At 47.9% G+C, this 15,533-nt stretch overlaps 1 protein-coding gene across 5 annotated transcripts in view; it reads right to left on the minus strand.

Annotated features, from left to right (window-relative positions):
• Window positions 1-15,533, minus strand: part of LOC146823014 (syncytin-2-like) — a 109,685-nt gene that overhangs the window by 46,356 nt on the left and 47,796 nt on the right. For 2 of the 5 annotated variants that reach the window (XR_014962120.1, XM_085607199.1), the window contains one exon: window positions 12,516-13,667. The exons of the other annotated variants lie outside the window; for them this stretch is intronic. Coding sequence is in view for 1 of the 2 variants with exons in the window: in XM_085607199.1 (XP_085463325.1) it covers window positions 12,889-13,667 (779 nt within the window). In the remaining variant the exon portion in view is untranslated. Of the gene's footprint in view, window positions 1-12,515; window positions 13,668-15,533 lie in introns of those variants that run through there. 5 annotated transcript variants of the gene reach the window in all.

Below are 15,533 nucleotides of genomic sequence, written 5' to 3' on the forward strand. Positions count from 1 at the left end.
AAAAAATACTCTTATTTGATGTTCTCTTCTCTCTAAATGATATACGCATTTCCTATGTTCTCTCACTTATGAGACAAAAAAACAATCACTGATGTAGGATAGTTTGAATAGGCCATCTGTCGATCCTCAATCACTTTACTAAAAAAACTATTTTCTGTTAAATGTTAGAGTGCCGAGGTAAAACTGTTTTTTAACAAATTGATTTCATGTCAATGGCATCCCTCCAATAGTTATAGCCTTTCACGGCTAATTGTGTGACAAACAAATCTATATATATTAGCTTGGTTTGTGGAAGCATATATATTTCTTTGCTTGTGTAGGGACAAGTTTAAAAAAAAAGAAGATTTCGGATCTAATGTATTGTGTCCAGAAAAATGTGTGGATTTAACCCTAATATGTTTTGAAGCTCCCTTCTGGGGGAGTAGGGCAATGTTCCCATTGTGTATAGTTAAACGTGTGCGTTGAACACTAGCTTGATGTAAATAATGATGTCCATAATGATGGCAACAGAACATATCACCATAATTAGCAGAATGTAGATACAGGTCCCCAGATTTGAAAACAGTGTAGTGTTCAAGCTCTGAGAGCATGGAGTTTCCAGTTCAACATTCCAACCATCAGAGTGTAACCCAAGTACATTAACTTCACTCATAGAAACCCTAAAAACATAAGGATTCTGTAGTATCTCTGTCGAGCAAATGTATTTAGTTATTTATTTATTTATTTATGTCATTTGTAGAGCGCTTGAATCACCCCAGATGGGTTATCTCCGCTCTGTGGACGTATGGCGGTGATGACTTAAGTGCTAGAAAAGTGAAGTTTTGAGTTTGTTTCTAAAGATCAGATAGTTAGTGCAAAGGCGAATGTCCAAAGGTAGTTGGTTCCAGAGTTGAGGGGCTAGGTAGGAGAACGCTTTGCCTCCTAGTCTGGTTTGTTTTATCCGTGGAACGGTGAGAAGGCCTTTTCCTGAGCGGAGGGTACGTGATGGTGTGTGTCTGACTAGTTTGTCCGCCAGATATGTTGCTCCCATCTGGTTTAGGCCTTTGAACATCATACAGCAGATTTTGAATTGAATTATTTTGCGTATGGGTAACCAGTGAAGTGTGTGGAGAAGGGGGAGAGAGGGAGCTCGGTAGGGTGCACTGGCTACCAGGCGGGCTGCTGTGTTCTGGACCACCTGTAAACTGTTCAGGGAGGATTCCTTGGCAGAGATCAGCAAAGCATTGCTGAAGTTCAGACGACTGAGTACTAAAGCGTGTACCAGAGTTTTTCGTGTGGAAGGGGAGAGGAAGTGAAAGACCTTGCGGACCAAGCCAAGAGCATGAAAGCATGCTCGTTTGGTTGCAACTATATGCTCGTCCAGGTTGAGTTGGCTGTCTATTAGGACCCCCAGGTTTTTAACCACTAATTTTGGGGATGGAGGCGAGCCTAGTTCTTCTGGCCACCAGCTAGGTGACCAGCTGGTAATTGCGTCTTTGAAGAGCATTAGTTCTGTTTTTCCTGCGTTAAGCTGCAGGAAATTGTTGCTCATCCATGATGGTATGGTTTTCATGCCTTCTGTAAAAATGCTTTTAATGTTGGGGGAGTCTTTGTCAAAGGATAGGAGGAGTTGAGTGTCATCTGCGTAGGAAATAGGGGTGAACCCAATGTTTCTTAGGAGAGCTGCAAGTGGGGCGACGTATACATTGAATAGAGAGGGGCTGAGACAGGAGCCCTGTGGTGCGCCCTTGGTTACCGAGGTAGTCTTGGATTGGAAGGGTCCTAAGTTTACCGTTTGGGTTCTTCCTTTAAGGAAGTCCCTCAGCCAGTCTAATGTGGTGTCCTGAATGCCTATAGTTTGCAGACTTTTCAGCAGAATCTGGTGCGAGATGGTATCGAATGCTGCAGGCAGGTCGAGCAGTATAAGAATTACTGCTCGGCCAGCGTCCGCCTGCATTCGGATGTCATCTATGACATCGACCAGGGCTGATTCTGTGCTATATCGGGGGCGGAATCCTGACTGTGAGTGGTCAAGACAGCCGGAGGATTCAATGAATGCGGATAGATGTGTATTGATGTGTTTTTCCAACCTTTTGCTATGTAGAGGGAGTAATGAGATGGGTCGATAGTTGGATATCACGTCAGGGGGCATTTCGGTGTTTTTCTTAATTGGCATAATCTGGGCGGCTTTCCATTCTGCGGGAAGCTTACCTTCCTTGATGGATCTATTGAGAATGGAGCAGAGGAGTGCTGCCGTTCAGCTGCGAGGCTTCTGGAGATTTTTGCTGGTATTAGGTCTTTGGGGGAACCTTATTTGGAAGATCTTAAAAGGGATTCTGTTACATGGATGGTGAGCAGAGGGAATTCTTTTAAGGTGGGGGAGTTGGATGGGATTGGAACGGGTTCAACATTCAGGTTTTGGCGTATACTTGTGTTGGAGGCGGTTATGTTATTGTAGATTTCGTTTATTTTTTGTGAAAAATGGTTGGCTATGTTATCACATAGTGACTGGGTTGGCTCGTCTTCCGGGTTACAGGCTTTGGGATTGATGAGGGTGTTGAGTACTTGAAAGAGGGCTTTGGGGGTGTTGTCTGTTTGCTCAAGTTGGTTGGCTATGTAGTTTTTCCGAGCGAGTTTTATGTTTTTGTGGTAGGAGTCTAAAGCCGATTTGTACTTTCCCTTGTCAAGGGGATCCTTAGTACTGCGCCATTGACGCTCAATCTTTTTGCATTGGCTTTTTCTGTCCGGAGATCTGTGGAGTACCAGGGTGACTGTGTACGTTGGGGGCAGCAGATGATCTTTTCAGGGGGACCAGAGCGTCTATGGTGGATTTGATTGTGTTCTGTAAGACAGTCAGGCATGTGTCCACTGTGTCTGAGACAGATTGTTGAGGGGGAATGAATGTATTGCAAAATAGTGTAGGTGTTAGTTTATGCCACTGTCTGTATACTGATATCACAGGGTACTTTATTTCAAACAATTCGATCAGTTACTGGAACAGCTGAAATGTTCACAAGGGACAAGTCTCTTTTTAACTTATGTAAAGATGAGTGAGGCGTTAACACCTTGTTGACCAGTTCTGTGGCAGAGCATTCTGAAAGGTAATGGCAGAAAACAGTGACAAATCCAATCCAAAAAAATAGAAAAACCAAGGAAAGTGTTATCCCAACATATATCCACAGAGGGACCAGATAAGCAAGTTTTAGCAGTGAAAAGAAAACACAGGCTTGTGTAGGTGGAGTATCTATAACGGAGGAACTGTTAAAGGAGTCAGATGAAAAATAATCTGTTCCCAAATAATAGCTAGAAGCACTTAGTTGGAAAACAGGAGCCACGGGTGCAGTTAAAGAACTGGTGAATTCCACAAGGAGTGGATGAGTATAAGCAACATCAGCTGCAGAAGGTGCACTTGTAAGTACAGTACTCACTTCAGTCATGTGGCTGGAATTTGTAGTGGTATTGGGAATTAACCGAAGTTTATTCTCTGCCACCCCTCCTCCCCCCTTCAGCTGGGTAGAAAAAATTTGGATGGTGCTCACAAGCTGCAGAGGAATTTTCTGTATGGTAGCAAGAGGAGTTAGGGAACTACCAAGGACTCATTGTGACCTATTGTTTAGAATCGGTCACATGATGTAACTTGATGTGATCAATAGAGAGAAAACAATTGCCTTTAGAACCAGTAAGCGGTGTCAATATTTCAGTTCTTGTACCTTGAATGCCAAGGACTGGCACCGGTGTACGGTATGATGAGCCAAACTCCTTCTTTATCGCAATCCTTTCTCGAACAAGATCCCCATCTTGTGGAATCCAGCCGGAAGGTGCTGGCTTCTCCTTGATTCCTGAGGAGGCAGATACGTCTTCAACTGCTCATTGGATTGACCATCGCAGAAGGTTTGTAAGTCCAGGAGGACAGCACAATGATCATATACATGAAAGAGCATGACGCCACAATGTCTGGACCGTCAAGGTCTGGAATGTACATTTTGAGACCATTTGGACCTTGAATGGGGTCTGGCCACTCTGAGGCCCTTTAGGTGCTCTTTGTACCCCATATAGATGGTGGATCCAACTACGCCCTGTACCTAATACTCTAGCTGTTAAGGACTGCTTTAAGTTACGGCTCAACTTCTCCACAAAAGAATTGCCCTTGGGCTGATATGGAGAAGAGTAATGTATCTCTACACCAGTGGTCTTCAAACATTTTAATGCGGCCCCCCCCAAGTGAAAAATAATCAGCGAGCCCACCCTCAATAGTTTTCACAATTATTCTATTATACTGCCAATGTTTAAAGATGTCTAGACATATTAACATTTTGCAGTTAAGTTCTGCAACTGTTTTAAAATTCAATCAAATACATGATTGGCAAACATACTATTCTGGTCATGCAGGCCTCACTAATGTGTAAAAGTAGCTACAGTGTGATTATAAGAAATGGGGTGGGGGTTTTGAAGAATATATGAAGTCCCTTCCTTTTTGACACCTTCTCCCAGTCAGGATATAAATAACAAAAGATGTTAATGATGGCCCATTACAGAGCAGCGTACTGCTGTTCATTTTTTTCTGCTGAAAACATAGCACTGTTAACAGCATAATGCTTCTTTCAGCCATAGCCTGGCGCCCCCCCTGGGATCACAAGAGGTCCCCCTAGGGGGGCCCATTACCCAGGGAACCCATAAAATCCCTGTAAGCCTTATATGCAAAAGCAGGGCCCTGGTCTGAATGGAATGTAGTGCATGCATATGTTCTGATAAAGACTTGCAAATCTTTAAAAACAGTGCAAGCGCCAGTCGAACGCTGGGGTCAAACCCAGAGGAACCTTGAGCACGAATCAACTGCAAGTAGGGCACATTTAATAACTCCATCTGAATTAAAAGGACCGCAATGGTCCAAATAAGTGCAGCCAAAAGTTTTGTTGGAAATCAAGAGGTGTGTCTGCAGTGGGCGAGCCACACTACAAGTTTTAATTTTTTGACAAATGTCACAACAAAGGACATATTTTTTGGCCCGCTTATATAAAGCCATGCCACCAATAACGTTGCTGTGGCAATCAAATTGTGGCTGCCACACCTGCATGTGCAGAAGCAACACCTTCATGTGCAGCTATCACTAATGCAAGCCTGCAGTCTAGGTTGGAAATTAAATGATCACCAACTCCTGGTATTGTTACAAAGAGAATGTTTTGTTCACTTAAATGATATGTATATTTAGCTGGAAAGCGCCTAGACAAAGGGGTGCTGTTGCGTGCAGCATTAACGGCAGCTAGTATATCTTTGTCCGCCCTCGTATGAGAACAAGTAATCACAGCAACTGTAGCAGTCTCAGCTACAGATTTGGCCACTTCATCTGCCAACATTCCTTACAACATGTGGTTTCACATGTTGATGACTCAATGTATGAATTACATTAGACTGTGACAACCCATCTTTATGGTCTGCCACCTTCTCCCAAAGCGATTTATGCTTTATTGCGTTGCCTTTAGAATCTTTGAATCCATTTTGGTGATAATAATGCAAATTGTCGTTAAAAGACCGAACACAATCGCTGCACTGGGCACCGGAAAGTCGACATTGGATAGGGTGTCGGAGGTGACAGGAGGCCTCCCTGCAGACTGCTGCTGTGACACAGGTGGGAGAGCTGTGAAGGTTGCGCATTCAGGCTACCAGTGGCATGGGACGGCCCTGCTGCACTGAACACAGGGGTCACGGCACTCTCAGAAAGCCGCAGCACTGCCTAGTGGCCCACAGAGTAAAGGTGCAAGAGAACCAGCCACCTACCTGGTGCGTTCCTACGCAAAAGCACCCTTGCATGCAAGCCCTCTGGAGGGGAGCTGACAGGGGCTTGGGGGCTGCAGTTCTCTACGCTATCGACTGCAGTTGCTCTGACAAGATGGGTAGGCAGCACACCACCGCTGGATCAGCACCTGCGCGGTCGGTGCCGGGTGCAGTTCACTCAGACCAGGAATCCGGACCACCAGGAGAAACCGGAGCCGCCAGCCTAGAGGCAAAATTGGACCCTGTGCTGCAAGCAGTAACGCAGATCAGCGTAGCACAGACACAAACTCGCACATTGCTCGAGGGCCAAATAGACAAGGTCACTGCAGACTTCACACTACTGCACGCTGACCATCGGCAGTTGGCAGGGAGAGTCAACAAGTTAACTACAGAGGTAAAGGAGATCGCCGCAACAGCCAAAGAAGTAACTGCAGAGGTCCGCACTCTCGCCTCCAAACTACAGCTTCTAGAACGCAGGATGGATGATGCTGAAGCTCATTCTCGCAGGAATAATATCCGCGTGGTGGGCCTGCCGAAGGGCATGGAAGGACTGGACACAGTAGCCTATACTGAGAACTGGTTGTGATCCCTGATGCCAGAGGGCACACTCTCCGCTTTCTTCGCGGTGGATACAGCACACAGAATGCCATCAAAACATCCGCCACCGGGTGCAGGGCCGAAGTCTTTCCTGTTTCGACTCATGAATTTCAAACACAGGGATGCAGTACTTCGTAAAACCAGGAGAGTGGAGGCGGTCAAGGTGAACAACACGCACGTCCTCTTTTTCCCAGACTACGCCCTAGGTGTGCAGTTAAGAAGCACATGCTTGACCTAAATTTGAAATACTCTCTCATGTTCCCTCCCCGCAGGCGAGGTCGCGTAGGAACCATTGCGGCGGAACCCGAAGATGCACAGCAACGTAACCAGCACCGACGGCCCCCAGCCGAGAGCAAGCACTGCTATAGAGGAGAGACGCGCTGCAGACCGCAGCAGACTTCAGAACAAGACGAGACAGCGGAGAGGCAGACGCCTCGTCCGAACAGTCGATGAGTGAGGACAGTTCGCATACAGTGTGCACAGTTCATGAAGACCTGTAGTCGCTTCTAGATGTGACTCCCCAAACTGCGGACGATCTAATGTAACACTTAATCCTTTTTGTTGTAATCACGCAAGTAGGTGAATGTTACCATGTACACATGTGTTGTATATCTATTGCGCACATGTGACCTGCATCCTTGCTGCACGTAAGGGAAGCTGGCGCTGCTGTGAGTGCATTTCCAGCTGCAAAGAGTGCACATATGATGCAAGGCGTCACCCATCTGTACACAAAAACCAGAGAACATGACAGTTCTCTACACTCCTTGACTGGTCCCTAGCAGATCGTCACCCGCCCCCATCTTCTACTAAGTTTTTCCTATCTTTTTAAGCAGCGCACGTAGCTGTGAACTGCCTTGTGGCAATGTTACCTGTTTGGGCAGATGCAGGTTGCCTCTCTGCTCTTTCCCAGTTGTATCCCCAAGGTTTACTACTTAAATCCCTAGTTAAGAATGGCAAGCTCCTACACCTACGATTCTCACATGCATGCCTCACAATCGCGCTGCCTTTGACATACAGCTTTCCCACGCCTCGTGCGGCATGCCGGCCGCGTGTCATACTGCCTGTTGACAACCCACCATGCCACCCACTAATGTAAAAACCTGGAATGTCAGGGGAATCCACACCCCAGCCCACAGGTACGAGATATACTCATCCGTAGGCTCCAGCAGCGATGGAAGGGCCAAATACTGTCCACTGGTTACTCGGCCTATACTGGGGGGAATTATATGGATCCAGCCTGGCACCAATTTTGTGCCTGAGGAGTCGGTAATAGACGCATATAGTAGATATGTGTTCGTGAAGGGCCGCCTCAATGGGCAGTGCATGGTGTTGGGCTCCATATACGCTCCAAACACGGATCAAGGTGTTTTTTGGCACGCGCGGACAAATCTTCTGTCACGTTAGTGCAATGTTCCCTGGTTGCTGGGGGGAGAATTCAATTCGGTCTTAGACATATCACTTGACAGATCATTCCCACCACTTCCGCAGGCGGCTACAACCTCCAATGCTAGGGCATCTGGGGGAGTGGTTGCGTCACTGGCGTCTGGCAGATTTATGGAGAACCCACCACCCGCAGGCATGATTATACTCCCATTATTCACACCCGCATAGGCTGCATGTCCACATAGATCGCTTTGTTTCAAGCACGTCACTGCTAGCGCAGTGTCACAGTGCAGATTACATGGGCAAAACGCATTCGGATTACAACCCGCACATTATGACACTGCAAGGGGAGGGTAGTGGCACTAGCAGGCGTTTATGGAGGCTTCAGCCTCTAGCACTGGAAGATCCCCCATTCCAAGCGACAGTAGGCGAGGCACTGGAGGAGTACTTTGCAAATAATGTGGGGTCAGTTGCGGACGTGGGCATCCTGTGGGACGTGGGCAAAGCAGTGGTCAGGGGGAAATGCATGGGTCTGAATTGGTGCAACAAGAAGCAATTAAACAACAAGATAAAACACATCGAAGACGACCTGACTAATCTTGAAGCTGCCCTGGCGCGGGGTAACGCGGTGCAGCCATGCATAGATGACCGGTGCCAGCAACACACAGTGGAACTAGAACGGTTGCGTTGTTTAAATTATGCGTCTCATGCCACGCGCACACATGCAGCGGTGGACCGAGCGGGCAGATAATTGGCGCGCATGATCCGGCAAAAACATGCACACATGCTGATTCTGAAGTTACGGCCCACAAATGGACCGGTGCTCACTATACAGCGGGATATCCATGATGCTTTCACAGCGCATTATACCAGAGTGTGCAATGGCGGCGGATGCAGACGTCTTCCTCGCTCCTTTGACTCTGTGTCGTGTCACGCCAGAACTGCAAGCTGAACTGAACGAGCCGCTTACATTACTGGAAGAACAGGCAGCCATGAGCTTGCTTGCCACCGGCAAGGCACCGGGACCGGATGAATATCCGGGTGAATTTTACAAGACCTACCAGCAGACATTAGCTCCGCGACTCCTGGCGGTTTATCAGAACGCATAAGAAACTGGCATATTACCGGATATGATCTGTGAGTGCCTGCTTGTGTCCTTGCCTAAACCTAATAGAGATGTGGAGCTGATCGGTTCTTACAGGCCCCTGGCTCTACTTAAGACCGATTACAAGGTACTTGCCAAAATATTGGCAAACAGATTGGCCCCTTTGGTACCGCAGCTGGTGCATGCCGACCAAAATGGCTTTGTGCCAGCTCGAAGCACGTCATTGAATCTGCGCCAGTTCTTCCGGGTAGCGCAGTAGTCAAAGGATCATTGGCCGCATGCTGGATGCCTGGTCTTAGACCTCGAAAAGGCATTCGACACCTTAGAATGGGGATTTTTATTTGCCGTATTACATAAATATGATTTGGGAGACGAGTTCATGGCCTGGTCCAGCTATTATACATGCGTCTGTTGGCCAGGATTAAGACGGGCTCCCACATGTTGGGACAGGTCCCCATCGAACGAGGCACCAGGCAGGGCTGCCCGCTCTCCCTATTCCTATACGTGCAGGATGTTGAACCTCTGGCTGAGGTGCTACGTAGTACCCAAGATGAGTGGGAATCCATTTGGGGGACGGCATACACGCGGTCTCACTCTATGCCGAAGATCTCCTGATATACCTCAGAGATGTCGGGCAGACCTTTGGGGTAATTGAGAGCATATTGTCTGAATTTGCTTCGGTTACAGGGCTGAAAGTGAACTGGGACAAGTCCTGTCTATACCTTTCACAGAAACTACTCTAAACCCACTGTTGATCATCGGCGGGGCGCCTGTGCACTGGCAGCTCACAGCATTCCAGTACCTCGGAATTCATATTTATTGGGACCAGCAAGACCACCTGGAAGGTAACCTGACGCGCCCCATCACAGCAGTAAGGGCACAGATGTCCTTCTGGTGCGCCCTGCTGCTAGCGGTTATGGGCAGAATTGCATTGCTAAAAATGGTAGTCCTGCCACGGTTGCTTTACCATTTCACAAACTTACCAATGCATATCCACCCGCCGCTATTTAGGTACTTAGAATCAAGCATGCAACGGTTCATCTGGCATGAATCGCGGAGCAGAGTGACGATGGCTAAAACGTGTCCACCGACCAATCGAGGAGGCCTTTCACTGCCCAATATGGAGCACTATTACTTGGCAGCGCAGCTCCAATGGGTGGCACACTGGTTAAGTGCGCGATACCTCGAAGACATGGCTACACAAGCACCCGCATGCACCAAGCCCCAGATAGCGGAATTTTTTCATCCCAATGGAAAAGGGAACATACCCTCACAGCTTCGATGCGCGTGGCATATCTATGCTACCGTCACTGTCTCCGTATCACACGTGCGACCAGACCATATGCACCATCTCTCCCCTTGCTGGGAACTCCCATACGTCATTGAGCAGTATCCAGTGCCGAACTTGTACTGTGGGAGGGGGCAGGCATTTCCACAATGGGAGATCTGTTCAATGACGGGCAATTCATTCCATTCGAAAGCCTGGTAGAAGACAGAATTGCCGCAGGGTCATTTCCTTCTCTACGCTGCGGTGACCGACACACTGAGCACTCTTTGGGGGAGCATAGTGCAGGAGCCCACCACCCACTTGACTGTTCAATATTTGCACGAACTGGGCACAGGTCGCCACCTCACCAAATGGTTCAGACTTCATACACTGCCACCATTATCCACTCTGTGGGCCCATTGGCAAACAGACCTACAAAGACCAATCACAGACAAAGAATGGCGGCGTATACTTGAAAGCCCAACGCGGATTCCTCGCAACGCCAAGTTCCAGCTCATTATACATAATACATCATACATAATACACAGAGCTTACCTAACATCAGAGAAAATAAATAAGTATTTTGCCCACGCAGATGCCAAGTGCGTATGATGTAATGAGGCAGGCGCAGACCTCCTACACATGCTGTGGTCGTGCCTAACTATTCAAGCATACTGGGTGGTGGTCCCTAGAAGTCTGGCCCAGTGTTCGATACGAGCGCTGGGCTGGACACGGGAGATTTGTATACTGGGGCTCTATCCTAGCTCCAAAAAACACAAGACGACGTTCAGATACATAGATCTGGGTCTCGTTGTGGCTAAACGGCTGCTCACGCACCAATGGAAGTCTCTCACTCCTCCAGCGACACAGGCCTAGTACCAATCCCTGCTGTGCTGGGCGTAGGCAGAAAGTGTGGCACTTCGACGGGAGGATGCTATTGGATTGCAGAGGCAGCCATTGGCACCGTCCTGGGATGCAGTACTAACAGAGTTTCACAAAGCCTGGCAGGGGGGCCCGGAGGCAGCGGCAGGCACACCTATGAGTGATGGCGAACAAGTAACATAATAGGCAATGCGGCTCTGGGCCACACTGGGCGGACCTCCTGCACCTCTGAGCGGCGGCGGGCATGGGAACTCATAGAACACGCAACACGCACCGGAGGGGGTGGCCTGGGGTGGCATGGGGGCAGGTTTGAGGTGCCAATTACAGTTGCTATAGATGCATGATCTGTGTGATTCGTGGTAGACGGAGTGCAAGCTATTTGATATTGTTGCAATGTTGAACGTTGTTCAGTTTCAAGCATGATAAAGGGAGATATTTGATGTCCCTTTAGGGTGTGGTCACCTCACTTGTGGGCACATGCCACCGGCGCAACCCTTCACTGAGAAACAAGGAAGAAAGATGTAAGATGAAAATGTAGCCCTAGAGGCAAGCTTTTCTAAAGAGAGCTACACATGCTAGATTAACATTTCAAGAGACCTTAAATGCAAGGAATTGGGTGTAGATGGAAAGTATCGAGAACAACCAAGGATTAAAAAAGGCAAAAAGGTTATCTCGATTGGGATGTACCACCTGAGCAAGAGGCTTTGAAGTCCCAAATCAGATAAACGGCCGGCCGGAGAACCCACGCATGTGATGGACACAGCAGCAGAGTTCTGGCTTCTAATTGGGGTGCTAGATCTCATATACCCAAAAATGCAGAACAATGACATTGTTCTGACGCACTTTCTGACGTAGTTGGCTTGACCGCATGTCTTAAGACACGGAACTGGTCAGGTGGTTGAAACAAAGAACATTTTGTCTTGTACATTTTGTTTTGTACATTTTGTTTTGTACATTTTGTCTTGTACATGTCCCTAAAATATGTAAGAGCGGAACTTAAGACTGGTGCTCCTATCGCAAAGCTGCGGCTGTGGTTTCACTTGGCCAAGCTAGGTTTCGAAAATAATAATGTAGCAAGAAGTACCAACTGGTTCCAGCTGGTCTTTGTGTACGTGCATGTATGGGTGTCTTGCAAGTGTGTTGTGGAAAGTTACTGTACTATACGTGGTTGCCCAAGCTACCTCGTTGTACTCAGCGCAAGCAGAAGCATGTTTTGAAAATTATTTAGGGCCTAGTAGATTTTATTAGTATGAGGCGGTGGCCTTTGCCCTTTGGCACAGGCCTGTATGCAGGGGGTTCAAGAGACCTGTGGGCCTTCACTTACTGATTGTGTATGGCAAAAATGGGCACTTTAGCATACTTCCAGATTTTCTCTGGCAGGGCCCATATAGAGACCTTCATGCTGCCGAGGTCGGTAAAAATTCTCTATTTGGTAATCAGATGGTAGAACGTGATCCTCCATCATTTCCCTGCTCTTGTTCATTTATGAACACATCTTTAACAGAGTATTTCGGAGACCCTTCCGCTAGTGGGGGGATCCAGGGCATGTCGTTAACATAAGACTTAAAGCTGCCCTGGGGCTGTCCTCTTGACCAACAGTGTCTTCATCTGGCTTAACAAGTATTTCAGCATAATCTGCACCTGGTTTATCGAGCAGACATTCATATCGGGCAACTATAGGGCCTATGCTCAGGGTATCTCTACCTGGGGGGAGTGGAGGAGCTGATGGTATTTCATGACTAGTGTCACTCGCTCATTTCTAGTTGCAACCCAGTCCATCCCCAGGAACCCGATCCATGTCCTCATATTTTGCTACTTTGTAGTTCCTTGTGCTAGAATAGTTCATCCCTACTATCTTAGTGCTAAACCTTTTGACGCAATGGCTACCTAGCTGAAAGACGCACTACAGTAGCAACATAATCCCAACCATGGGTATCACCAATTTCAGTATTGCTGTCAGCCATGAGGGCATCCAGCCAAAATCGAACCAGTCCATTGGAAAAATGTCCACAGGGGCAACTCCCTCCTCCTTCATTTCCTTTCCCAAGTTGGTCAACTCCTCAATGGCCCTTGATATTGATCCATTATCCTCCTTGTTTCCCGGTATGAAGGTGCAGCAGGATTTTCCGATCTGATGGTACAGACCACCATCTTTAGCTGTTAGCATGTCGAGAAAGTAGCGATGTTCCAGAACCATCAGTCTTAAGGGACGCAGTTCTTCCCTGATTGCATTTAGTCCATCCCTGGTGCTGTTGATGGCTTTCATTACCTCATAGCGGGTTACCTCGAGCCAGCGGGCATTTGCATTAGTTTGTAATATTGGGGTTGCCCCTCCAAAGAAGAACTGGGCCTCATTGAAGAGGCGGAACTCCTGAGGAACATTACCAAGGGCCTCTGATGCGAAGTACTCAGCTGTTCGCCGGTGGCGGTGGAGGAATGTAACAACACCTGTCATTGGGTGTGACAGTATGTGGGAGGCGTTCGATGCCGGCACAACCAGTTGGACTTCATGCACAGTCACAAGGGAGCATAGTCTGAGCCACTGAGGAGGTAGCTGGAGATAGATGCATTCTCCGCAAGCCCAGTAGTAGTCCATCAACGTTGAGGTGCCGAACTGCATATCATTATTGAAGACAGTTTTGCTGCAGTCTGTGTTACGCCCAACAGGTACAGAGCCTTTACCTATGTAACAAAGAGAAGGGTTTTTTAGTTTAAATGCTCTTTTAGGTTCGGACATCTCTTCCTTACTCCAAGTGTACCTGCCACATTCCTGCTCCCATATTTGTTTACACTTCGCCTCCTCACCCCAGGCAATGTTACCTATTTTATCTGTTAGTTTCACGCAGGGAAAGCCTAAGGAGGCTGCTCTACACACTAGGCCCTCAACAGGGATCCATTTGTTCTTTACGTAAACCTGTACTACTAGGCTCAGCACAGGTCTTTGGACACATGGACCGCGACGGTGTATGGATCTATCACAACTAGCGTCGGGCACCGACACTGAGATATATCCCTGCTCCAGGAACTGTGGTCCATAAATGTCCATGTCCGTGCTGTCCTTTTTACGCATGCTCTCTACCTCCTTTTTCAAAGCGTCTGTCTCAGTGAGAACCTCGTGTACCACGGGGGTATAGTCCCATACTGTGGTATTTACATTATACCCATCCATTGTAACATTGCTGATCTGGGTCTGTCCCTGCGCGCGGCAAAGATATAAGTGCAGAAGGCACCTGGTAATGCTTGGTGGGACTTCTTTGGGAAAAAGTAGTCTGTCAGCTCCTACGGCATGGGGGATGTATGAACACACGTAGCAAGAATCATTCGTTGTTGATTTCCCTACTGCTGTCATGTCCCTGTACCACGAGTTGTCTACTAGGGAGGAGTAGACCGAATGATCTCTTACTGACTGCTGTAGGTCTAGTAATGGCCCGAAACACTCTTGTATCTCTACAAGATGTTGGAATGTCTTATGGTGTTTAGGCTTATAGGGGACAAGGGGCTTTGTTCTGTAGGGGGAGATAGCAAATCAGCGGGCTCTGTGGTGAAGAGAAGGGCGTTTGCGGGAAAGTTGTCGTTCTGTGATAGTGGCAGCTCTTTTCCCTGTAATATTTCTGTCCCCTGGGGTGGGAGCTGAGAGTTCGAGATGCCCACTAGTATGTGTGTGGCTAGTGCTGCTGTCGGGGAGCTTGGGACCTAACATGCTATGCGTTGTTTTCTTCTGGTTGTGGGTGACCGCTGGTAGAGTGGATAGAACAGTGGATGGTACAGTTTTTATGCTACCTATATTAGGATAACTCCTTACGGCAAGAAAACAGATATACCAATTAAACGTTACTAGTGCCACTCCAACAAGGATACATAACATAAATATTGAAAAAATACATAGCTTTGCATCACGGCTGCTATATTCATGGAGCAGCACGTGGGTGTGCTCGTCTTCGTCATCAGTGGAAGGGAAGTCGCTGTCTTCATTCAGGGGGACCATGGGTATGTCGCTTCCTTGTTTTAGTCCATTGTCTAGTGCTGTGAAGGTGCAGGATTGAGGCGGACGTCCTTCCTGTGTATCCATGCTTTGAGCTCAGCTATCCGGATGGCAGTTGGAGAAGAATCTGTCACCTCGAAAGGTCCTTCGAACTTGGGGTCTTTCCAGCGCCTGACGTGCTTCCGGATGAAGATCAGGGTCCCAGGACGGTTCGGGGGGAGATCAGGATCGGTGGGGCCCTTGTCGTTCCTCTTGGATTCCTGGGCAGAAAGGAACTGCGCAGCGCGGGTTAGTGTGCCCAAGAAATCATAGAGCTCTGCTTTAACAATCTCAGAGGATGACTCACTATCAGTTTGGGGCCTGGTGGGAGTGACAGTTACATTTATGGATCATCCAGTGACAAGCTGGTGGGGTGTGAGGTGGTGATCCAAACTTGGAGAATTTCTTAGTGAGAAGAGGGCACGTGGGAGGCAGTAGAGCCACTTTTTACCGATGGTGGCACTTATTTTACTTATTTTGTTCTTGAGCAGGCCGTTGAGGCGCTCACAAATACCATTACTTTGGGG

Source organism: Triturus cristatus, chromosome 5_2 (genome assembly GCF_964204655.1).
Source record: "Triturus cristatus chromosome 5_2, aTriCri1.1, whole genome shotgun sequence".
NCBI classification, from domain to species: Eukaryota; Metazoa; Chordata; class Amphibia; order Caudata; family Salamandridae; genus Triturus; species Triturus cristatus.